At 45.7% G+C, this 23,951-nt stretch overlaps 1 protein-coding gene across 2 annotated transcripts; it reads left to right on the forward strand.

Moving 5' to 3' along the window:
* The first annotated feature begins 1,101 nt into the window (after positions 1-1,101).
* Positions 1,102-23,301, forward strand: gigyf2 (GRB10 interacting GYF protein 2). Of its 2 annotated transcripts, none has more exons than XM_035528117.1 (29): positions 1,102-1,209; positions 3,954-4,009; positions 4,171-4,309; positions 4,503-4,598; positions 5,086-5,194; positions 5,425-5,533; positions 6,241-6,281; positions 6,396-6,428; positions 6,587-6,769; positions 7,015-7,235; positions 7,835-7,979; positions 8,151-8,393; positions 8,688-8,845; positions 10,550-10,703; positions 10,843-11,009; positions 12,600-12,694; positions 13,161-13,271; positions 13,918-14,057; positions 15,033-15,121; positions 15,450-15,551; positions 16,548-16,706; positions 16,869-17,156; positions 17,503-17,619; positions 18,814-19,017; positions 19,861-20,051; positions 20,276-20,424; positions 21,291-21,475; positions 22,480-22,633; positions 22,814-23,301. In XM_035528117.1, exons 2-29 carry the CDS (start codon positions 3,972-3,974, stop codon positions 22,879-22,881), a joined length of 3,888 nt encoding a protein of 1,295 aa, XP_035384010.1. In that variant the 5' UTR covers positions 1,102-1,209; positions 3,954-3,971; the 3' UTR covers positions 22,882-23,301. The 2 variants fall into 2 exon arrangements, with proteins under 2 accessions (XP_035384010.1, XP_035384011.1); XM_035528118.1 differs by having other exon boundaries at positions 18,817-19,017.
* Positions 23,302-23,951: the final 650 nt, after the last annotated feature.

A 23,951-nucleotide genomic window follows, 5' to 3' on the forward strand; every position in this document is an offset into this window, starting at 1 on the left:
CTGATTGCAATTAGTTTGAGTGGCAGGTAGTTGATGAGTCATTACTTTTAATGAACAGAAAGCTAATTAATACATTTAATCAATACATATTCGTTAAGTGACTATTACAGTTATGGCAAAAAAAAATAAAAATAAAATGTAACATCTTAAAGAATGACTAGAGTCATTTAATGGCATGAGGATATATTTGCCTGTGAATAGGTGATGAGTATGGACTGGGTGAAAACAGTTTTCAAGCACAGTTTTAACCTCAGTGCTGTCAGCTGGGTATCAGAACTCCCTTACATACAGTCATGCAATGAAAATATGTCAAAGAGTATACTGTAGAGACATGGTCTTATTTAGCATTAACTTCCCCACTCACTATTGTTGTATCCAACTAATGACATTTTAGCTCTAGTTTAAATGCCCCCATTCAACACTAAGTCTCATTAAACAAATAATGAATTTTGAAACATCCACTGTACAACCCAAGTGAACACTCCACTGAACAATGTGAGCTCGCCAGTTCTGCATTTTGTTGGGAAGCTAGCACACTGAGGTGTTCAGCATAGTCTTTACATTTGATTCGGTTAATGAGGCATAACAGATGATGAGCTGAACCAGTGTTTTGCTCTCATGGTTGGCCTCATAAATATAACCATTCCTGTTTTTTCCAATTGTGTGTAACAGATGTAGAATATGTAAAGAGTGAATATTAGGCTGTATTTAAATAAATGACAGAACACCTGCATGAAAAGAGACTCAGTTTTATTATATATATATATATATATATATATATATATATATATATATATATATATATATATACAGAGAGAGAGAGGGAGATTGGTAGAGAGAGAGGTGTAGAGAGAGGTAGGTAGGTAGGTAGAGAGAGACAGAGAGGTGTAGAGATAGAGAGAGACAGAGAGGTGTAGAGATAGAGAGAGGTAGACAGATGTGTGAGAGAGAGGTAGACAGGGATGTAGAGAGAGAGGTAGAGAGAGAGAGAGGTAGACAGAGAGCGAGGTAGAGAGAGAGGTAGAGAGAGGGGTAGAGAGAGATAGGTAAAATATCCTTATTAAGTGAGAAATTTGGTCGGCGTGCTCAAGAGCATCCGGGCATTTCTTCGGTCCACGCGTTGTCATGTGACACTTGTTCAGCCATCTTGTGGATACGAAAAGAGAGACAACTCGCACACAAACTCAGCGCTGTCAGTTAAAAGTGGAGGTAAGACAGCGAAGTTGCTCTAAATAGGTTTGCGGTAAAATAAAGTGTAGCTAGTAATATGTTAATTCTCAGTGACATAGACCCCCCCAACTCAGGATTGAAATCGTTTCGTCAAGGTGTTGTTACCCGCATGGTTACCAGGCCTTGGAAGCCTCGGTCTCAGTTATGTTAGACTGACGCTCAGGGTGAGGGTGGAGGCGGCGGTGTAGTCGGAGAAGCTGTAGGTTAGCTAGCGATAATAGTGTGGCCATCATCCCAGACTAGGCCGCACGCAGGGGGGCAGGTTCAGGATTAACTCGCGTCAACCCTCCAATAACTACATTAAAGTGAAGAGATTTGCTCGAATCTGTGCCAAATATGGATTTGTTTTTTTAGATGCATATCTTTGATAGAAAAGCGGGTGGCTGGTGGTGTTTAGCGGATGTATTTAAGATTTGTTTGAGATCCAGTTCCATGTTGTATTTACAGGCCAGCTAACCTAGCTAGTGTATCATCCCAGCGAGCTAGATGGCTAACGTACGTTAGCTGACTGGCTATGCTACGTCTGTACAGTTGCCAGAAAGTCACCACAGCACCAACATAAGTTAACACAGCATGATACTCCGACCAGGGCGAGTTGACCCACGTTAATACTCTGACCAGGGCGAGTTGACCCACGTTAATACTCTGACCAGGGCGAGTTGACCCACGTTAATACTCTGACCAGGGCGAGTTGACCCACGTTAATACTCTAATCACCTGGACAGATACCAGATGACCTGGATTTACTACACAGTGAGTTTGTTAGCCTGCTACCTAGTGAATTAGCTGGCTATCTGTCACTTGTTTAATTTGAAATAGTGACCTTAGTGTTTTCCAGGTATGTACCGACGGCAAACTAACTTAGATAGCCTAACTACTATAGCTAGCTGGAGTTGTCCTAAGAAATGAGCGACGCTAGCTAGCTAGCCAGCCAGCTCCAGTTGTATACCTCAGGATATCTGGGCCACTACATTCGCCGCATGCCTTTATTAAACTGTGGCTTGATAGTTTATTAAGTTTAACTGGCAACAAACCTCGCAAAACCCCTGACTGGTAATGGATGTTTATACGCACGTCAGGTATGTTAGCTTTAGCCTTTGGTTAGCTAAGCTACGCCTGATGTTTGTAGGTGTTAGCCGGAGTGCTATGCTAACTGTGTCAGTAACTACTGGCGTGGCCTTCCTGAACAGCTAACTAACTAACATTTGCTGTTAGTGAGTTAATGTTCTCTCAGTGAGTACATTTGAACCACAGTATTCACAATTATGTGAACTGTCTAATTTAAGTCGGTTTGGGCACTTCACTGCCTTGGGTAGTGTTGTCTAGCTACCCGTCTGGTCTGGACCAGTCACATTTGAACACAGCTAGCAGTTACTTTAGCAGCCGAGCTAACCCTGGCTAGCGCACGGACACATCTGCCGTCGTCCTGGGCCTTCTGGCAGACACTAAAAAGTTTTTTTTTTTTCCAATCCCAGTTGTCACTCGAAGTATGGCGATTAGCTACTTTAAATTGTATTAACTTGTGTACTTTGACATTGGGGAGTATCTTGGGTGTTATTTACATGAAGTAGTAGGGTCATTTAGCTCTTAGCTGTGGAGCTAACAGCAGTTGAGGTTTATCCAGCACTTTGCACGGTAGCCACTGAGCTTGGACAGGGCACTGGCGTTTGCCTCACAGATCTAACTTTGTCTAAGGTCTCTCTTTAAAATATTAAAGTATGTAGGAGAGTTTATACCTGATCATGTAAAGCCATTATGATGAAACGTTAACTATTGCGTGTTTAAAATCTAGTGAGTGTCGGGCAACATGGTCTATGTGACTTGTAATCAAAATTTAAGAATTACAGAATCCTGCTTTGAGGTAACTGCTGATTTTTGTTTTTTCACTAACAGAGTGCATGAAATTATTTAAATCTGCGTGTAGTAAATTGCTAATATTAGTGTACACTAAGTTTGTCAGACACGTGAAGCTGAGGTATCTCCAGGGTCCTCTGCTGTGCACTCGAACTAACACTGTAATGGCAAGCCTGCAAGGTTCAGTGTGCTTGTCATTATTAGCGTTTTAAGTTCATGAGCAAATGAAGCAGTCTGTGTTCAGTACAGATGTCTGAGAACAACCTTCCTAAATTGGGAGAGTCCTTAAAATAGCCTTGGCTGTGTTAGGATAAGGGAGGCATTGGGATCACTGAAATAGGCCTGTGCTGTCAGCGCTCCTGATGGTTTAAAAATAAAATGACTCAAAAGATTTATTCAAGTCTTAAAATGATGGAGATCTATCCAAGATTATTAGTTTTGATGTATAGGCTAGGTCAGTGTTGACGGAAGCTGGTGAGCCTACAATATTCCAACTTTGTAGTTTAGGAAATTAAAAAAACAATCTTTGTGCATCAGTCTGCATTGTCACATTTTCCAAAATGTGAATTTTGAACACTTTAAAACTGATCAATTAACCAGTTTAGTTCTCTACTCCTGAAGTCATTATACCATTTCAAACACTGAGCATGTGCCCAAAGCTAAGCCCATCAGCTGAACCTTTGTGTCATTGAGGGAGTGAAATATATGAAATGCGTTCAAAATTAAGAGCGGCTGATCTTCGCTAAGATGCATGTTATGCTGAACGTAATGTAGGCTAGACTTAATTGTTTTGACACACACAGAATTATCGCCAAAGGCACAGGGAATCATTGAACCCGTTTTTATGCTGAAAGTGTCCTTTTCTTTAGACTTTCTAGGGGGAAAAAATGGCAGAAACTCAGACACTTAACTTTGGACCAGAATGGTAAGTATTGTTGAAATTCGTTCTTGACGTAGCACGTGTGTGTCTAGACAAGCTGGTTATCGGCTTCCCGTTGTGGAGGGAAATGTTTTTATTGCTCATGTCAGTTCATCCCCCTTCTCTACACATTCTTATTCTCTCTCGTCTTTCTCTCACTTCCCCAGGCTCCGTGCTTTGTCTGGTGGAGGGAGCAGTAGCACTGTGGCCTCTCCTCCACTCTCGCCTGCATTGCCAAAGTATAAACTTGCAGACTATCGCTATGGGAGAGAAGAGATGCTTGCACTTTATGTAAAGGATAACAAGGTAAGATTGCCCCGTGGACCGTATTGGAGCATTCGTTTTGAGTTTCATGAATTGTGGTTAAATCCATGTGTTGTGATGAAGGGAGGGGGGGAAAAAAACCTTGCAAAATTGGGTTTGCTCATCGTTATGGTGGAAGATGTTTCCAGATGTGAGCTGCTTGTTTTTGTTCGTATTCTTATTGCTCCCATTTCAGATTCCAGTAGATCTACATGACAAGGAATTTCTGCCTATTTTACAAGAGGACCCCTTGCCACCTCTGGCTTTAGTCCCGTTTACGGAGGAGGAACAGGTGAGCTCCCTAGACGCAATGCTGCAGATGTGGGCGGACTTGCCTGTAAATGGCCCGTGTGCAATTAGGCTTCCACCTTGGACCTCTTGTCTAGCGGTTTGACCTCCAGACCACGGAGTAGTTGTATTGGAGACGTGCTGTCTTTCTGGCTCCTGCATATATTTCATATAAGACATCCCTGCTATACTCTGCAACACATCCATCACTTATTAGCTCAGATTTCATGTCCCAACTACATTTTTATCGCAAAAGTGAAAAAGGTCAACATTAGACAGTTCAATTCAAATCAATGATTCTTAATCACATGGGCAGACCTCTCGCAAGACGGCAGAGTAATTCATGAGTAGAGGATGTGTAAACACAGGAATTTGCCACATCACTCCTCAGTGTCACATGGCAGTGAGGACCTTGCTTTTGTCCTCTGATTGCCCATGACATCTTGTATCGCTGTGTGTGTGTGTGTGTGTGTGTGTGTGTGTTGCCATAGAGAAATTTCTCTATGTCTGTAAATAGCGCGGCAGTGCTCCGTCTCACTGGGCGAGGGGCTGGTGTGGTGGCAGGGACCCCCCGGGGTCGAAGTTCCTCTCGAGGGCGAGGTGAGTATTCCACCTTGTATGACCGATTTAAAAATATTTATTTGCTTACAGGAAGCAGTGCATTGTCAGCAAAAAACAATGTGTTGCATAACCTTTTTCGAGTATTGTCACACATCCTTTATTTTCTGTTCTCAGGGTGGTCGTATGTGTTTCCTGTGTGCGTATGACAGCCGTTGTGCACACGCCCTGTTGTTTTTCTGACTGTGTTCGCATGTTTGTTGTGGATTCAGGTAGGGGTCGGGGAGAAGGAGGGTTTTACCAAAGAAGTTTTGATGACGTGGAGGGTGGTTTTGGCCGTGGCGGAAGAGAGATGCATCGCTCTCAGAGCTGGGAGGAGAGGTATTCGTTCACTTCATCCAGATCCCAAGAAATTATACTAATTCCACAAATTATGATGGCCAATCTAAGTCAGATCTGATGATGCATCACCAAGTCCCTACTATTAATGAAGCTGTGATCACCAGAATTCACAAAGCGAAGCTTGATCTAGGGTTTGGTTGATGGGAGATGTATAGATTGTCTTTTGAATTGAGGAACATTTGCAGAGAAAAGACACCTGAAAAATGAGATGTGGAAGATTTTGCAATGATTGTTGGATTATTGTCAGGTTCTCTAGCAGTCTGGTTCCTGAGTTGAGACGGATCTAATTTAGTCATCAGTATTAAAGATGTTAAGTGACTTTACGGTTTTCACAAACTTCTGCTCCACCTGGACTTCTTGAAAGGATCTCCCTTCAAAGACATGCGTTTTTAGTACTTAGTTCTACTCCATCTTGCTGAGTGCAGATACAATCATTTTCCTGATTGTGTAATTCATCTGGACTGTACAGATTTCTAGCTACCAGATACAGTGACCTGAGACATTTCCTTCTGTCATGGCAGCTGTCAGTGACGACTACAAGGATGCAAAGACAGTTTAGCCAAAGTGATGTTTGATTAAATCTCTTAGCACCTTTAAGGTCACGATATCCTGATTTGTGGTCTCTCTCTTTTTTTTAAATTTCTTTTTCTTTTTTTAACTTGGGCTCCCGCCCCCCTTCTATCCAGGGGAGATAGAAGGTTTGAAAAGCCAAGTCGAAAAGATCCAGGTCAGTATGGGCCTTTTTTTTTTTTTAAATCTTTTGCCCTAGTACCTATTATAAAATTGGCATAGTGACTTGTGTATGTCAGAGTTGATCATTTTTAAACTCTCACCCTCTTAGATGGAGCAACAGCACATTTTCAGCTCAATCACAGTAAGTCTTTCAAACACCACCACTGCAGTATGTTTTGTCTTTTTTTAACCCTAGATGTTTGTGTGCGCATCTAATATAAATAGAAATATCTTGTTTGTACCCCCCTCTCCTCTAATGCCTCTCTTTCCGCACTCCTGCCCCCTGCTCTCTCCGCGCAGTACGGGCTAACTATGAGGACAGCGGTCCGGGGGGGCTGGTGCGGAAGCACGACTTTACACGCGCCGAGAGTGAGAACTGGCGCGTGTCCCGCGAAGAGCAGAACGGTGAGGATGAGGAAGGTGGAGGCTGGCGGCTGGCGGGGTCCCGACGAGAGAACGAGCGATGGTGCCCCCCGAGTCCAGGTGTGAACCCCAGTGTTGCTCCTGTAGGGGAAGCCCCTCCAGCCCACTATACTGCTGCTCCCCAATCATTTAGTTGCATTCAGATGATTTATATTCTGCCAATCTGTGTTGTCAAACGTTATATTGCTTGTGTCCTCCATTTTTGGAAGTTGACGTTTGGATCATGTTTACCCGCAGACGTTTTTGAACCAACTTGAGTCCAGATTCTTGCCATATCTTACTGGTCTGTCCCTGCCTCTGTCCAGATGGGCCGCGGTCAGCCGGGTGGCGGGACCACCCAGAGCAACGGCGCCGGTTCCCGTTCGACTCGCGGGGGGAGGAGGAGCGAGGTGGGGGCTTCCGCCGGCCCCGATCAGGCAGCGGCAGCGTGGAGGACGAGCGGGACAGCCTTCCGGAATGGTGCCTGGAGGACGCGGAGGAGGAGACCGGAACGTTCGACTCCTCTGGAGCCTTCTTGTCCCTCAAGGTGAGCTGACCACAGGCCCTTTGGCTCCTGTGACCGATGACCTTTTGGAGCAGTTCATTGCAGTTTTGTGGCAGGCTCTGTGGCTAAGTGGGTTTCCTTTTAAACATCGTCTGATGTCATTGCCCAACATTTCCGAATCAAAGTTGAAGTTCTATTAAACTTCATCAAATCATCATTATTTAAATCATCTAAATGTATTTGAAGTCACTTTGGAAGTCACTGAAAATGTGTACCTTTTGTGTGCAAATATTTCACATCACATGTTGATTGTTTAATCTTGTTTGCATGGTTCTTGTGAAAGACTAATACCACAAACTTCTCTTTTACTGTACAGTGATCCGTTCTGTTAATTTCTGTAGCGTTATAATGCCATGTGATGGGCATGTCGTCTGACAAATGTCACAATGCAGTAAAGTGGTTGATGTAATGTGACTCATGTATTGATGTAATCTGATGGCCCATAATGTGTAATCCATGTGTTCACGGTGCTAAAGGTTTCACTAATAGCCTTCTAAGTTTTACCCTTCACTGTTTGATCAGATCAGCTGCTTCTGTAGACAGCCTGCATTTTAATTAAATAAATTTAACAAACCAATCAGAAAGCTCCGAAGGAGCCGATTCTGGAGGAGGTGGAGCTAGAGTTCCGTCCACTGGAAGAGTGCGAGGAAAGCTTGGAGAAAGATGGCAGCGAATCAGAGAACACCAAAGAGCCAGATGGCAAAGCCCCACCCACCAGGCCCCAAGGTAGGGGGCGAGGTTGAGCCTGCTGATTTCTGCTGATTTAATGTTAGAATGTTACATTTGCAAATGTTCTGAAGACTTGTTAAATATAAAATGATCACGTATAATCAAATACCCTGAAAGATCGCCTTAGTCACCAGTGTTGTCGGTGGACCTGCGCTTGGTTGCCTACAGACGGGGCGAAGTCAGAAGAGCCCTCTCCTCCTGCCGTTCAGCTGCCAGCATCCATCCCTGCTCAGGAGCCTGCCATGGCCCTTCCCCACCCCTCCAGCCAGCCGGAGCGACCGGAAGATCCGGAGAGGGTGGCAGTCCCCGAGATCAGGAGCACGGCAGCTCCACTTCCCACCCCCTTATCCAGCTGCGTCGTGGAGACCATTTCAGTGCCACACGCCACTACCACACTCGGTGCATGCACAGGTGAACACTCATAGCTTTAACCCAGCGATCGATAGTGCCACACACATTCACACAAGTACCTTTTTTTTTGTTGCTTAGCAACTCATTGTATTTGGAATGTTGGTATGGTGAAATCAGATATGTCGGCATGGTTGGAAAACCTTTTCAACCAATCAGATTTTGTGGTTGTAAGTAAATGTTGTGTAACAATTGCTCGCTCATTGTAGTCCTGTATGAGTCCAAGATTTAAGAGATTTATGTTAACTTGCAGCGCACACTACAGGAGTAAGTTGATTCTTTTTCCGAACGTTCCAGATCTTCCAGCCCCCTCTGCTGTGCCGTTACCGTCCCGGACGGTAGCGCCCACGGCGCTGCCTCCTGCTGGCCATACGTCTGCCCTCTCCTTCTCCGAGAACGTCGCTGTCATGCCTGCCGACACGGATGAGGACGAGGGGCTCAAGCACTTTGAGCAGGTGGGGGCGGTGGGAGTACTTTTGTGGCCGATTTGCTTTCTGGAGAAATTGCCCCAGATGCGCAGACTGAAAGCCAAAGTAGGGCAGCCTTATTGTGGGTTATTAATTATCGCTGCAATAGTTGAGGTAGTGTTGCAGAGCTAATTTATCAGGGGTCACCTATATGCGAATTAACTTAAAAAATTTTAACGTGCTGTTTGCATCCAGTCAAATCTCGGACATTCCAGACGAGTGCTCCGTGGGTGTGTTGACATGCCACAGCATTTACATAAGCAAATTAAAGTGATGGTTTGTGAAAAGCAGATTGAGCTTTTACCAACTCGGATCTTTGCTTCACTATTGCGTTTTAAATATACTGCAAATGCAGTGTAGCAGTATAACCATGATATGGTGTTTTCCCCCATGCTGTGCAGTTCTTGTCTGAGGTCCAGTTATTGTGCTTGTGGTGTATGCTGAAAGTTGATTTCTGTGATTTCATTGTGCTTTGAAACAAACTTTTATACTATTTGTTTTGCTGTTTCATACAGAGTAATCATATTCAGTTCCCAAATCCTTGTACATCTCAGACCACATTGCATGACAGGATCAGCAAAACTAGAGTGACAGCTAGACACACTTCCTCAAGTGTGTCTGTGTTGATGTAGATTTGAATTTATTAGTTTCTTTTCATTTAGAGTTTCTTTCCAACAAGTTTAGCATGGCTAAACCAAATCCATCACAGTGATTTTAGCCCCGATTCTCAGTCTGGCCCTAGTCTGCAGACTATGGAGGGAAACGTGTTTTACAGCAGACAATACACCAAACATGTTTGGTTTTGGGTTTTTTCCTAACCCGTCTCTTAGTGTAAACTAGTAGTGTGTCCTGGTCAGTGACTCAAATTGCACCGTCCCATCAATATCCAGTGAAAACTGAGCACGAGAATTAAACACAGGAAGTAGATAAACAGCCGTGTTCACACGTGCAGTGGAGCGCTACATTGGAGGCCCAGTTAAGAGTTGTGGGAGGAGCATGAATGCATTTACAGTGTCTAATACTGACCATGTGTAGATCAGATGACCACAACCGCTGTAGGTGTGCTACACTGGAACTAAAAGATCAGTGATCACCCTCCTCGCACATTATTGCGGAATTTGTCTACTGTTTCAATTCGTCATCAAGCTGGTTTTTTTTGAATGCCTTCAGACGATAAGAGTTGGTCGTTTCTGGTGGCGAGGCCTTTTAATGCTCAGATGCTGCATTAATGACACGTCTGTGTCGCTAGTCGTTGCTATAGCTGCAATGAAGTTGTAATGAGGAACTGATCTGTGCCCTTGTAATTTTAGAATTTTAGATTTGTAAGCTATGATTGGAAGAGAGAAATTAAAGATTACGATGACCGCAATGATTTATATTTTGTTAGATATAATGGTAACATCGGAGGAGTGGTTGTTCTACCTGCACAAATGGTAGTGTTTCCTACGAATTATTTTCCAAAATTTAGTCTGCATAGAACCTGTTGGTGTGCTTCTCAAACACATCCTGTCTTGTAGTATGACCAAGCTTCAAGGTGTTTACATACTTTGCTTGGGGCGTTTCCCTGGCGTTGAAATTGGGCACATGCGAGCACACGTTTTTCTTGTTTTCCTTACTTGGTGTTTAATGGTGATGGAAGTCATTGTCTTTGAGTGATGTTATTTGTGGTGTGGACCCACCCGACTGGAGCAGGAGGCAGAGAAGATGGTGGCCTATCTGCAGGATGGTGCCGTGGACGACGACCGTCTGGCAACCAAGAACGCAGAGCGGCCCAGCGCCACGGGTCTGCCGCTGAGTGTGGAGGGCCTCAAATGGTACTACAAGGACCCACAGGGAGAGATTCAGGGTGAGCTCGAGCAAAAGCCGACTCCAAAACGGGAGTTGTCGCGTGGGCGTAGGCTAGCATAGCTGGGTGTAGCGTTTACTCCCTGCTGTGTCTGGCAAGGCTTTTTTGTGTTGATTCGCTGTGTGTGTTTGTGTCGCAGGCCCCTTTAGCAGCCATGAGATGTCTGAGTGGTTCCAGGCGGGGTACTTCCCGATGACCCTGATGGTGAAGAGGGGCTGTGATGAGGGCTTCCACCCCCTGGGGGAGATATTTAAGATGTGGGGAAGAGTCCCCTTTGCCCCTGGCCCTACACCTCCTCCCGTTCTGGTACTAATGAGATTTAAGGCCAATTCTTCCTTAGCTGGTTGGGTTTTTTTTGTAGTTTTTCTGCAGTATGTGGTGTCTGCACAACTCTGCACAGGCAAGGAATTTTATTTTTGTTTTTTTTGTTTGTTTGCTGTCAACATTCTTTTAGAGTCAGGATATGCAAAGAACTTCAGTTAAATGTTTGTGGATGAGGTTATACGGGTCTGAGAGATGCAGCAGAAGCAAGCTGTTCTTCCATTGACTTAAAAGCGCACACCGCAGCATTTAAAAGTAGCTGAGCTGGAAAATGAGTCACCTTTTAGAGAAATCACTCCATCCAAGACTGAGCCTGAGCACACAGGACACGTCAAGCAGGGCAGACAATCTGAAAGCTGTTTTCTCCATAACCAGCTTATGAAACATTTTCAAGGCTAGCACCTTCAACCCTGTCAGTGAACTGATCTCAGATAGCAACTATGTTGTTTTGTCAGCGCATGTGATGACCGCTTTTGCATAGGGTTGTGTATCTGCAACAGTGTATGAGACTAGGCTCAGAGCTCCTCACCCACCATCACCTGTAGCTCATCTGGTTGCACAGGTAGATCATGGTGAAAGGGTCATGGGGTCACTTCCCAGTGAGCACATGTGCTGTCATACTGATGTAGGTGTTTTACTCGATGGTAACTGACAGATGCTGAAATTGATACCCCCACAGCCCATAGAAGGTATGAGGCAACTGAGATCCTGTTTGTTTCATGAGGGCAATGTGCATCTTGACACATTGGTGGTGTGGTGGTGTAGATGTGTTCATGTGCTGTAGATCACTTCAGCCAGGAACCTTCTGAACATCTTCCTCGTGCCACATCATGGGTCCTGAGATTTTGTAGCGTGACGTCCTTCAGACAGAAAGGCCTCCAGATCTTTGAGCAACCAGAAAATCTGCCTTCAGCCCTTTAGAAAGTCCAGTAAAGGTTCAGATGTTTAGATTTACTGACTGGAAAGAACACGGAGGGCTGCGTGCACGCGTGTCCCCGAAATGATTCCTGCCTAAGAGGCACTTGTGCTGTGAAACGTGGAGTCATGTTTTCATCATAAGAGCAGAGTGCAGAACAACCTGCTGCCTGCCATAAGTCTCAGCAAGGCTTCCTTCACCGTCCTCAGTAGTACCTGCACACGCATATCAGCGCGTGCACCTTTTGTGGAGTCGTGGGTCCTGGGTGGACATCGGGTGCCGGCTTTGTGAAGCAGGGACTGTGCCGGGCTTTCTGAGACCGGCTCGCGGAGGTGCTGGGTGATTTCTTCATTGGTGTTGGAGGCTGCAGGTCTGTGTTTTCTCTAGCAGATGCCTTCATATCCAGTTACTCAGGTTGGATTGGCCAAATCTCCTCATTGCTGGCACAGTGTTTGGAGCTGGTCTCCTAAATGTTTGGTTTTTGTTTTCGTGGTCAGTGCATTTGTAGTTCAGACACACTGTTAATCTTATCAAAGTCCTAAACATGAAACCACTTTATAATTGACAGTGTTGATTGCCATCTGGACTTATTTGACATTTACTTAAGAGTCCTTTTCCATTGTATTATGTTGTGACATTTATATGGCGTGTGTGTGTAGGGAGATGCGGATCAGGAGAGAATGAAGAGGCAACAGGAGCTCAATGCTCTGAGTATGTATCAACTTCAGCAACTGCAGTATCAGTACATGCTCAGGTAAGATGTGCATAATTTCTTACACACCCCCACACACACACACCTCTCCATGTTCCATTGGAGTTGCACTTTCAAAGTTGCTCAATTAATACTTCAAATGAGCGTGAGCAGCACGTGACTGATGAATCAGACTCTGGAACATTCCAGCCACTCCTGCACCAAAAACCACACTTCTGAAAGAACATGAACTCAGTTTATCAGATTTGTCTTTGATAAATTTAATACATTCACTTATCAAACAGGAGTAGATGAACTTGCAGTCTCATGCGTTTGTTTGAGAGATGTTTATCTTGTTCAACAAATGCCATTATCACTCTCTGCAAGATCTAGTAAATGACTAATTTGACCATAAAAAAAAGATATGTAATGAAACATCAAATGAACAATTCCCACTTCTAAAAAACATTTTTTGAAAAACAAAACCTGAAGCATATCCCTCTCTGGATTTGTGCGCGTGTGATTACAGGCACCAACAATATGCTCAGGCATTGGCTCAGCAGAAGGCGGTGCTCAATCCAGCCCCTCCCCCGACACAACAGCACCTGAACCTGCTGCTTCACCAGGCCCTCAAGCTCAGGTGCGCCAGGTGTCTTCTCTCTGCCCTCAGCAAGCATACAGCGGACGCGAAAACATTCACACCATTCACAAAAACGTACCCCACATTGCTGCCCTGCACGGTGTCATGGCCTCCCACCTATGAGCAGCTCTATCAGTCCTTCGTCAGCTGGAGGAGGTGTGTTGTAGCTGGGAGAACTGGCAGCTGTGTGGGGCGGTCACAGGACTGGTGCCTCACCCACCCAGCTAAAGTTCGTTTTTCTGTGGTCGGCCTCTGAAACTCGTGTTTAGCTGCTAAGTTGAAGGTTCTAAGACAAGTTTATTTATATAGTACTTTTCATACACAAGGCAATTTAAGGTGATTTACAGACACTTGATTTAAATAGAAAATGTCTTCAATAGAAAAATTTAAATATATAAAATACAAGTAAAGGCAATGAAGGCTAGAGCAGTGCAGTACTGTCCCTAAGGATGCAGCTGGACCAGATGTGTAGGTCTTCAGTCTCAATTTATAAGCCTCTAATGTTATGCAAGTTCATTTCAGCTAAGAGCAGAACACCAGCTCCCATGAGGTTTACCTTGGCCATGCTTAACTGTTCTTTCTAGTCATGTTACATTTTTAGGTTTTTGTTTTTAGTAACCAACCACTTTTTTTTTTGTGCACTTAGATCTCCAGAGCAGCAACCGAGCTTGCTGCCACCGGTGACACATTCACTGTCGGTTCCAGATTCTGGTTCTGTTTGGGATATGCAGAACCCATCCAGCCAACCAGCCTGTCCTTCCAGCATTCAGCCAGCGACTTCTGAGAGTATGTCAGCATTTAGAAACCTTTCTACACACACACACACACACACACACACACACACACAGCCTAGGACGTCAACTTTATCAAAGAACGGGGGAAAGAAACCCTCACATTCTCTCTTTTTTAAGTGTAAGAACAAAAGGGGCAAAAAAAAATTAAATTAATGTTCTTCTGTAAAAAGTGAAATGTCTCTCACGTGTTGGAGTAAAGTAGGTGTTACTGGTTCTCAGCATTGATGTGCTGTATGATGAAATGGCTGCGCTGTTCTCAGGTAGCGCTGGTAGAAAGATTTTCAAGCATTCAGATGGTGTGGCTGTAACTAACTTGTCTAGAAGGTCAGATGCATCATTTATGTTTATAGGAGGCTTCCACATTGAAAGTTGATTGGCAAAATGTTCACACGTTATCTCAAAAGTTTTTCAGATTTCTCATGTCGCCTGTGACTTGGCATAAATATATTGTCATTTCCTCCTGGTGTTTTAATCGGTGCCATCAGCAGAGCAGCGATGCTGTTTGCCAGACAGGTGATGTAGGTGACCTCTTCAAAGACTCAAAGAGCAAGATTTCTGAGCCGATATGCCGTTACCATGGCAGCATGTGCACTGGAGTCCTACGGTAGTCAAGCTCTGGTCTAACACCTGCCTTTTCGTCTAACGCAGGAAACCCAACTGCTACGTTTTCTTAATTCAGAATGTACCGGTGCACCATTAGCTAAAAGCCCTACCCACACACATCCTTACACTTTCTGTTAACAGTCCGAATAGAGACACTAATGTTGCGATCGTGGATGATTGTGCTATTTCTGTGAACTGAACCAGTGAGAGGGGTCACAGTGGGACATGGCTAGCGTGCCATCTCGCTCGAGAGACTGCAGGCTAGTTCTAGAAATGACCAGGCAGGAAGGCTGAAGGTTGTTACTGCAGTTAGTGTGTGTGTGTGAGAGCATGTAACTGGAACGTTCACTTTTCTGCCCCTCAGAGTGGGAGGGTGCCAGTGTATGGGACCTGCCCATCGACACCGTGGGCTCCATCGAACAGATTCAGCTGGAGAAGGCCAAGGCTGAAAAGGTGCGCCAAGATTTTCTGCTTCGCCACACACGCCAGGTCATAGCATTCATTGGTTAAGAAAAACTGAGAGATCCTTATTTTTTTAATCAGTTAGTCCCAGCTCGAGATTAAGACTAAACCAAATTGTTTCGGTGGTGATTTACTGTTGAAGCTTCAGTTTTGCCAAAGATGAGTAGAATCAAGGAATCGGGTTTTAAATAACACCAGAACCCTTGAGCCCAGAGAACGGATCCAACGCCATCTTTGTTGTTGACACTTGGGGTTGGGTTGTGCTCTGGCTTCTTATTGGTCAGCTCTGCTTTCATTTGCATGTCTCCTCCTCCCTAAGATGGAGTTGGAGCGCAGGCAGGCGGAGCTTCGGGCGCAGAGGGAGGAGGAGGAAGAAGATCGCAAACGCCTGGAAGAGGAAGAGTTGGCCCGGCGGAAACAGGTGAGCGCTGCACGTGGGAGGGGCTTATCGCAGACCGCTGTCCTCGCGTCGTACCGTGCCAGCCGCGCCTGCACGGTGTCGGTTAAGTGTGCTCAGTGGGGGACGGAAGAGGTGTTGGAAATCAATGTGAACACGAATGTTCTTGTTGGAAGTAGAAATCTAGTGTGGTACCGTTTATGTCGGCGTGCCGGTGTGTGGCTTGTGATAACTAACTGCTCTAAAAACGCTATGATGAACTGCCTCCAGATTTCTACCCACAGACACTTCCTGACCTCTGTTCAGTTGTTAAATGCTAAACAGATGAAAAAAAAAAAAAAAAAAGAATCTCTCAACTGCCTTGCGTGCCATGACGCATTTAACTGAATGATATGAGAGAGAAAGTGAGAGAGAAATCTGGCCTGAGGCTCTCGCTTTCTGATCGGCCTGATCCAATTCCGGCTCCTGCCGATTGTGATCTGCGCCTTCCTTAGAGAACATGCTTGCACCATCTACTGGCCATTGCTTAGCAGAGGCAGCGGCAGCAGTGCAGGTGTGGGACATGAGCTGCTCATGGTTTCGCTTGTTGCCCCCAGTCCACTTACCCCCCTGGGGAGTCCAGTCCAGGACTTGGTTCTGATCCAGCCCTTTGAACGTCTGAGCCAGGTAACGTCAAAGTCTGCAGGGCTGTCCCGTTACCTGCCGCAGCTGAGCTTAACTGGTACAGAGGAAAGACTTGGACTCGTTGGCTCTCCCCAGGGACTGGACTGGGACCCTGTGCCGTAGTCCAACACGCTGGGTTCAGCTCGTCCAGTCAACAATCCCTTCACGATCTGGAGTGAGAGAAAACAGGCAGAGCGCTTCCACAGTGTGAACTAACGTTAGAAACCTCTACTGCTTCTACGAGGGTCACATGTGCGGGTGTTTTGTCTTTCTCCTTAGCTTTTAAGTGGCAGCAGTAGCGCTAGGCATATCTCCACCCTGGTTTCCGTGACCCGTGTGTGTGTGTGCACGCTTTAGGAGGAAGCACTAAGGAGACAACAGGAGCAGGAAGAGTCTCAGCGACGACAGAAGCAGGAAGAGGAGCGCTTGGCTCAGGAAGAAGCGCTGCGTAGGCTCGAGGAAAAGAGGGAGGAGGAGGAGCAGAGGAGGAAAAGAGAAGAGCTTCTCCGCAAACAAGTGCGGAACTGTTTGTGTATTCTTTTATTATTTGTTTATTTGTTTACACCCTTATGCCGTGTAAGAGAAGCCCCTTCTGATAGTGCAGGTGTGACTCCAGATGGGCCATACGATACGTCACGCGGATGAATTTTTTATTTCTTTTTTGTGTGCGTTTTGCAGGAAGAGGAGCGGCGGAAACAGGAGGAACTTGAAGCACAGAGGAAGCGAGAAGAGGAGAGGCGTTTGGAGGAGGAGGCAGCGGCGTTGGCACGACAACAGCAGGAGGAGCAGAAGCGGCGGGAGCAGGAGCTGCGGAAGGAGCAGGAGCTGAAGCGGAGGGAGCAGGAGCAGCGGAGGGAGCAGGAGCAGCGGAGGGAGCAGGAGCTGCAGAGGCAGCGGCAGCAGCAGCAGGAGGCCCTGCGTCGCCTGCAGCAGCTGCAACAGCAGCAACAGCTGGCCCAGATGAAGGTGGGGGGCGGCGTGGGGAGCAGCCTCTCGCTCCTCGCTTTCTTTTCATCTTTAAAACCTTAAAGGGGAGTTTGAGCACCGATGCTCTATTGGACAGGTTCATCTGGTCGATTTTAGACCTTGTAGTTGTCGAACGGAAGGTATGGGAGGAAGTCTAGCGTTGGGTTCACTAGAGCCCGTAAAGAGAATTGTACAAGACCGTGGGTCTAGGAGTTGGTATCCCCAGGGCTGTAGAAAACTGGCATTTGCGCAGATCCTAAACTGACCTGTATGAAACCTTCTTGGCTAAATCTCGGCGGTGTGTGTTGTCAGACTTCAGGATTGGTCCCTTTTGTCCCCCCCACAGCTGCCGTCCTCCTCCAAATGGGGCCAGCAGGCGGCCGCGGCCCTCGGCCAGACGCAGAGCCCTCTGTCCCTCAGTGAGATACAGAAACTGGAGGAGGAGCGAGAGCAGCGCGAAGAGGTAAGGCTGCCCCGCCCATCTTGGCACGTCCTTCCGTAAAGCCTTCATCAGTCACACAATCCCCCCTAATAAAACATCTGTTCTAGTAGGTTCCTTAAAAGGTTTGTTTAGCTTCTCCCTGATGTCGCGTTTGTTTCGTTGATTGATTAACAAAAAGATTCAGCATGTTTACAGTTGCTGATCTCTGAATTTGCTGTCATTTGCCGTGTTTACCTAAAGGTCAGGTGTGGCACACGCCATTATGACGATCTAACTGCGCACTAGGGATCCGTTAACCAAATCCATGTTTGAATATGCTAGTGTATAAGGTTCTGTTTAAGTTCCTCATATATTTGTGATTTGATTTGCTTGCTAAACCATGCCCACCCATCCTTGTAGAAGAGTGGTAAGACGTGTCTGTGTCCTCACAGCACGGTGCAGAGGTCAGCAGTTCCTCATGGTTAAGTTGCATCGCTCAAACTGCAGTTATAGATTTTAGCGGGGGGGAAAAACATCGTGGTTGGATTAAACATGGGCTGTGATCACGTGTCTGTATGGTCTTGCTTTTTAGACCAGTGAATGTACACGCCACACAGTCTTGCTGAAGCCACACGGCGGTGAAAGTTCATTGCGGATGCACGTGGGCAGCTTCTGCTGTGTGTGTGGCAAAAAGATGTTTGAGTAAAAGCTTTTCATGTTCATTTAGTGCATTGCTTTTGGGGTTTATTTTTGTACTAAATGGATGTTCAGACCTGACACAGCAGACTGCCAGTACTGGCAGTGATGACCTCTCAAACTTGATGGTTGAAGATAGCGTTCACGCCTCTGTGTATGTGTGTGTGTGTGTGTAAAAAAATAAAAAAATAAATTAAATATATATATATATATATATATATATATATATATATATATATATATATATATATATATATATATATATATATAAAATATAGTGTGTCTATGTATGTTTTCTCATCCTCTATCAGCTTTTGTATATATTGTGAATAAAATGTAAATAAATTCTAACACAACTGTGATGCTGATATTGCAGAAGGCGAGTGTGCGTGCCTGCGTGCACATTTCACAGATGGTGTGAATGTCTTGACTGACACCTACAGAACACTCTGAAAATACTCCCTATTCGATCCCTACTGTACTCCTTTCCTTGAAGTTAACGTGTCTCTCGCTCCCTCTCCTGCGCCCTCTCTGCCTTAGCAGCGGCGTCTACAGCAGGAGCTCCAGAAGCATCAGCACCTACAGCAGCCCCAGGCCAAGGCCTCGGGCTGGGGCAGCGTCGCCCAGCAGCCTGCTGCCACCAAGTCCCTCCTGGAGATCCAGCAAGAGGAAGCTCAGCAGATGAAACAGAGGAAGGAACAGCAGGCAGTGGTCACTCAGCTTAACCGCACACAGACCAGGCCTGTGAGTAGTGCTGGTCACTCAGCTTAACCGCACACAGACCAGGCCTGTGAGTAGTGCTGGTCACTCAGCTTAACCGCACACAGACCAGGCCTGTGAGTAGTGCTGGTCACTCAGCTTAACCGCACACAGACCAGGCCTGTGAGTAGTGCTGGTCACTCAGCTTAACCGCACACAGACCAGGCCTGTGAGTAGTGCTGGTCACTCAGCTTAACCGCACACAGACCAGGCCTGTGAGTAGTGCTGGTCACTCAGCTTAACCGCACACAGACCAGGCCTGTGAGTAATGCTGGTCACTCAGCTTAACCGCACACAGACCAGGCCTGTGAGTAGTGCTGGTCACTCAGCTTAACCGCACACAGACCAGGCCTGTGAGTAATGCTGGTCACTCAGCTTAACCGCACACAGACCAGGCCTGTGAGTAATGCTGGTCACTCAGCTTAACCGCACACAGACCAGGCCTGTGAGTAGTGCTGGTCACTCAGCTTAACCGCACACAGACCAGGCCTGTGAGTAATGCTGGTCACTCAGCTTAACCGCACACAGACCAGGCCTGTGAGTAATGCTGATCACTCAGCTTAACCGCACACAGACCAGGCCTGTGAGTAATGCTGGTCACTCAGCTTAACCGCACACAGACCAGGCCTGTGAGTAATGCTGGTCACGTTCAGGCCAGCGCATGCCTGCGGCTGCCATCACACCCCTGTTTCCCCTTTCTTTTACACGTACAGGGAGAAAAAAAAATCTGAGGTTAAACGGTTGTATTAAAAATAAGTTGGTTTGGCTGGTTGGGGACAATGGAGCATGTTTTGGGTTAAACTAACAGTTCCCCTTGCCCATACGCAGGCTTTGAGCACCTCGGTATGGGGGTCAGTGAGTAACACCAGTTCACAGTGGAGTTCAGACTGCAGCAGTGTCTGGGGCGACGCTCAGAACTGCAACGTGGGTTTCTGGGATGAGGCAGTGAAGGAGACGGCTCACCCCCCGCCCTCGCGCAAGAGCAGCTCGCAGAAGAACAAGGGGAACGCTAACCTCAGGTAAACTTTCACGTCTGTGTGCTGTAAGGGGCAGCCCTGACCTCTCAGGAAAGCAAGGTGTGAGCTGGACACATGCAGCGATTTTTAAAAAATCTGAAAGTATCGGTGGGTTTGGCAGTGAACAGTTGTAGGAAACCCCCATAAGCCAGTTTCAGTGTAAAAGCACGTGATGGGAGGGGCTTGGGATGCGTGCCTAGTTAAATACAGAGTTGTGTGTTTTGTAGTAACAGCAGCAGCGGCAGGTCCAGTAAGAAAGCGGAGGACGAGGAGAAGCTGTTGAAACTCTTCCAGGGGGCCAGCAAGACTCAGGACGGCTTTATGCAGTGGTGTGAGCAGACACTACACACGCTCAACACTGCCAACAACCTCGACGGTGAGGAAATCGCTCACTTCAAAGCACTCATGAAACCTGGCTCAAGACTTTGTGTACACTTTTTCATGCGTAACACTTAATTATAATGCTAAAATGTATGCGTTAAACAGAACGCAAAAAATGGTTTATTTGGAATTGAAAACTAAGACACTTTTGCTATTGACTAATCTGTTTGAGCATGTGCCAATTTTGTTTTCCTCGAAACCTGCACTCCAACCGTTCGCCCACATCAGCATTATCAATTATCAAACACAAAATCCGTGATGGGAGGGTTTCATGACGTTAGTGCCGACCGCGTCCTTTTAGACTCACTGTTTTGAGAGGGTGTGCAGGTCTGGGATCAGTGGCTTCTTTGTTGCTCTGTGTTCAAAAAAAACAAAAAACATGCAGATCCTGTTCAGACACTGTGATCTGTAACAGCACAGCAGTTTCACCCCAAATGAAAACAGGCCCATATAAACAAAACACTGGGGTCCAAGCAGCCTTGGTGAAAAACAGCATGTTGTTTTAATGGTGGTGTTGTCTCACAAACCTAAATACAGACACCAGTGGGTGTTTTTGCAGAGAGAGGCAGAGAAACGTGTTTCTGCGTACAGAGGGGCTTCATTGGCTGTGCAAGCAGAGTGCTTCTGAAGTTCTAGGTTGTGAATCCAGTTTGCTAGAAATTGCTGTTTTAAATCAATGTATTAATTTTGTGGATTTCTGAAGTTCAAGAGTGTAGACCTGATCTTTGTCCAAAATTGTCTCTCTGGAAATCATCTATACTTCTGTCCGTGCGTGCAAGCGAGTGGCTGCCTGAAGGATCGTCAGATAATTAGTGATGCACCTGTCACTCTTTGATGCGCACTCTCTCAATCGCACTCTAGTTCCGACATTTGCATCGTTCCTGAAGGAGGTGGACTCTCCATACGAGGTACACGATTACGTGCGCGCGTATCTGGGAGACACGCCACAGGCCAAGGACTTCGCCCGCCAGTTCTTGGACCGCCGCACCAAACAGAACGCCAACCAGCAAAAACCACCCCCGAGCCAGCCACAGAAACACCAGCAGGTAGGTGGGGTTGGGAGCCGGAGTCAGGATCGCGCCGACCCACAGTGGGTGGGGTCAGGAAACCTCTGACTGCAGGCTTTAAGGCTCCACAGCTGCACTTGGGCTGAGTTTGCAGCCCACATTCAGCCTGTGCAGAAAGGGTTTGGGGAAGTGTCTGGGTTGAGGGTTGCAGTCACTTCTGTGGTTTCTTTGTGATCTTGCAGCAATCTGTGATAGTTATGGCCTGCCAAGCTAAAAGGCTCAGCAAACAACCCACTTTTAGGAGTTTAATCTATTAGCATTTATTACATAAACACTTTTAAAGAAACTCTCAGAGGAACAAATATGTAAAATGTGATAGTTCTAGAACTACAAATGTCACCATCAGAAAATGCCAGAAGTGTGCATTAAATTTACAATGACATTTTAGTTGACACTTTTATCCATGGTGATAATTCTGACTGAACACATCTTGAGTAATTGAGGGTTAAGGGATTTGTTCAGGACCCAACAGTGGAATCCTGGCAGTGGTGGAACTTGAACTGGCAACCTTCTGATTACTAGTGCAGTACCTGAACCACTGAGACACCACACACACACACACCTTACACACATCCACTTCACCATGCACAACCTTCTGATTATTAGTCCAGTATCTGAACCACTGAGACACCACACACACACACACACCACACCACACCACACACATGTAACACAAACCACACTACACCCAACACACACCCTACACCTCACCATGCACAACCTTCTGATTACTAATCTAGTACCTGCACCACTGAGAGACAACTGCACATCCAGCTGCTAAAAAACTTAACTGAAATGGGAACTTCTATACACCCACTCGCAGTTGATTAGAAAATAAGTCCAAGTTTGTTGTACACTGTGTACTTAACACGAATTACTGTCAGGTGTTACTGATACTTGTGGCCTTACCTGCGAAGACAGGCGGTAACGAGACACAATGATGCATGTAGAAACGTGCGTGCGTGTGTGTGCGTGTGTGTCAGGACTCTGTGTGGGGAGTGAATCAGACCGTATCTCAGGCAGTTTTTCAGTCCAACCACTCCACCAAGCAGCAGCCGCCACGCTTCGAAACAGTCACCTCTGCTGGCAAGAAGAAGAAGAAGCAGAAGATGGTGAGAGCAGACCCGAGCTTGTTGGGTGAGTGGAGGACACATTTCAGGCAAAGCACACACAACTTGGGGAAACAGTTGAAATCTTGAAATGTACCTTCAGAAATTAAATGGTATTCATTATTATTATTATTATTATTATTATTATTATTATTAACAGCTCTGCACTGGTCCCTTATTCATTCAGCGTGCACTGTTCTGTCTGCAGGTTTTTCAGTCAACGCATCGTCTGAGCGATTAAACATGGGGGAGATCGAGACCGTGGAGGACTTTTGAGACGAGCTGACAACTTCACTCCCCTTGACTATTTCCGTTAACAGCTGCCATGCTCCCCGTTGGGGGTTTTTGCTTTTGTTTATTTTAAAAAATATATATATATATAAATATATAAATATTTCACTCCCCCATAGTCAGTTTTCATATGTCGATTCCAACCGAGAAGAGAAGGTGTGGGAGGAAGCGTCTGTCGTCCATCCTGAATCGTTAACCTCCCCCCAGGCATGTGGAGAGAGAAACCGTGACTGCAGAGTTATCCTGTCATCTCCCGCTTTGGTGTCATCAGACCCCACTTGACCATCACCAGTTATTTTAAATGCGCATTAAAGGAGTAACCCTGCTTGACACAGGAAAAAAAAAAAACTTCATTTACTTTTCTTGGATTATTATTTTTTTTTTATTATTATTATTTATTGAAAATGTTCAGCTTTTTCCCGGCCGGTTTGCTTCTCCTGCCTTTCTCTCTTCACTGCTGTGTTTGGGCAGTGTGACCGTGTAGGACACATCACCACCGCAGTCCTGTTTTAAGGACAAGTTTGAAAGTTCCAAGTAGTTATCCATTTCTTGTAAAATATTAGGCTGTTTAAAGAATAAACTTTCAATTCTGCATCTGTATTATAATATATGGAAATGGTGAATGGAGTCATACTTTTTTATTGCAGAATGGATTAAAAAAACAAAAACAAAAAAAAAAACCCCACAATAAAAGACAGTCTCCTGCGAGGGCTGTACCCATGCCTTCTGTCTCCGTGGACAACATTCTGACCGCATGCAGGTGCTTTTATATCCAAGATGTGTGGTCTAGTTTTCGTTTCTGCTGTACATGAAATGTTACTTCCTTTTCTCTGTTCATGTCTCTTGATAACTAATATTTGCTGGTTTCCTGTCTCCAACCTCCACCACCACCACAGTCCTGACTTCACACTGTTTAGTTGTTTCTAAAAGCGATTTCTGAGATGTCTTAACTCTGACATGTCTGGTTGGGCATTTGGTCATCCTTCAGATTCTAACAATCCAGTTAACTATATACTGACTACACAATACTAACTACATATGACTACAAAATAAAA

The sequence above is a fragment of the Electrophorus electricus genome, chromosome 7, assembly GCF_013358815.1.
Source record: "Electrophorus electricus isolate fEleEle1 chromosome 7, fEleEle1.pri, whole genome shotgun sequence".
Lineage (NCBI taxonomy): Eukaryota > Metazoa > Chordata > Actinopteri > Gymnotiformes > Gymnotidae > Electrophorus > Electrophorus electricus.

Bases quoted from the DNA above. Each gene is read 5' to 3' on its own strand.
- gigyf2 (XM_035528117.1), top strand. From the start codon at position 3,972: ATGGCAGAAACTCAGACACTTAACTTTGGACCAGAATG. The intron at 4,310-4,502 runs GTAAGATTGCCC...CTCCCATTTCAG, and splicing joins TTTATGTAAAGGATAACAAG to ATTCCAGTAGATCTACATGA. The intron at 6,282-6,395 runs GTCAGTATGGGC...TCACCCTCTTAG, and splicing joins GCCAAGTCGAAAAGATCCAG to ATGGAGCAACAGCACATTTT.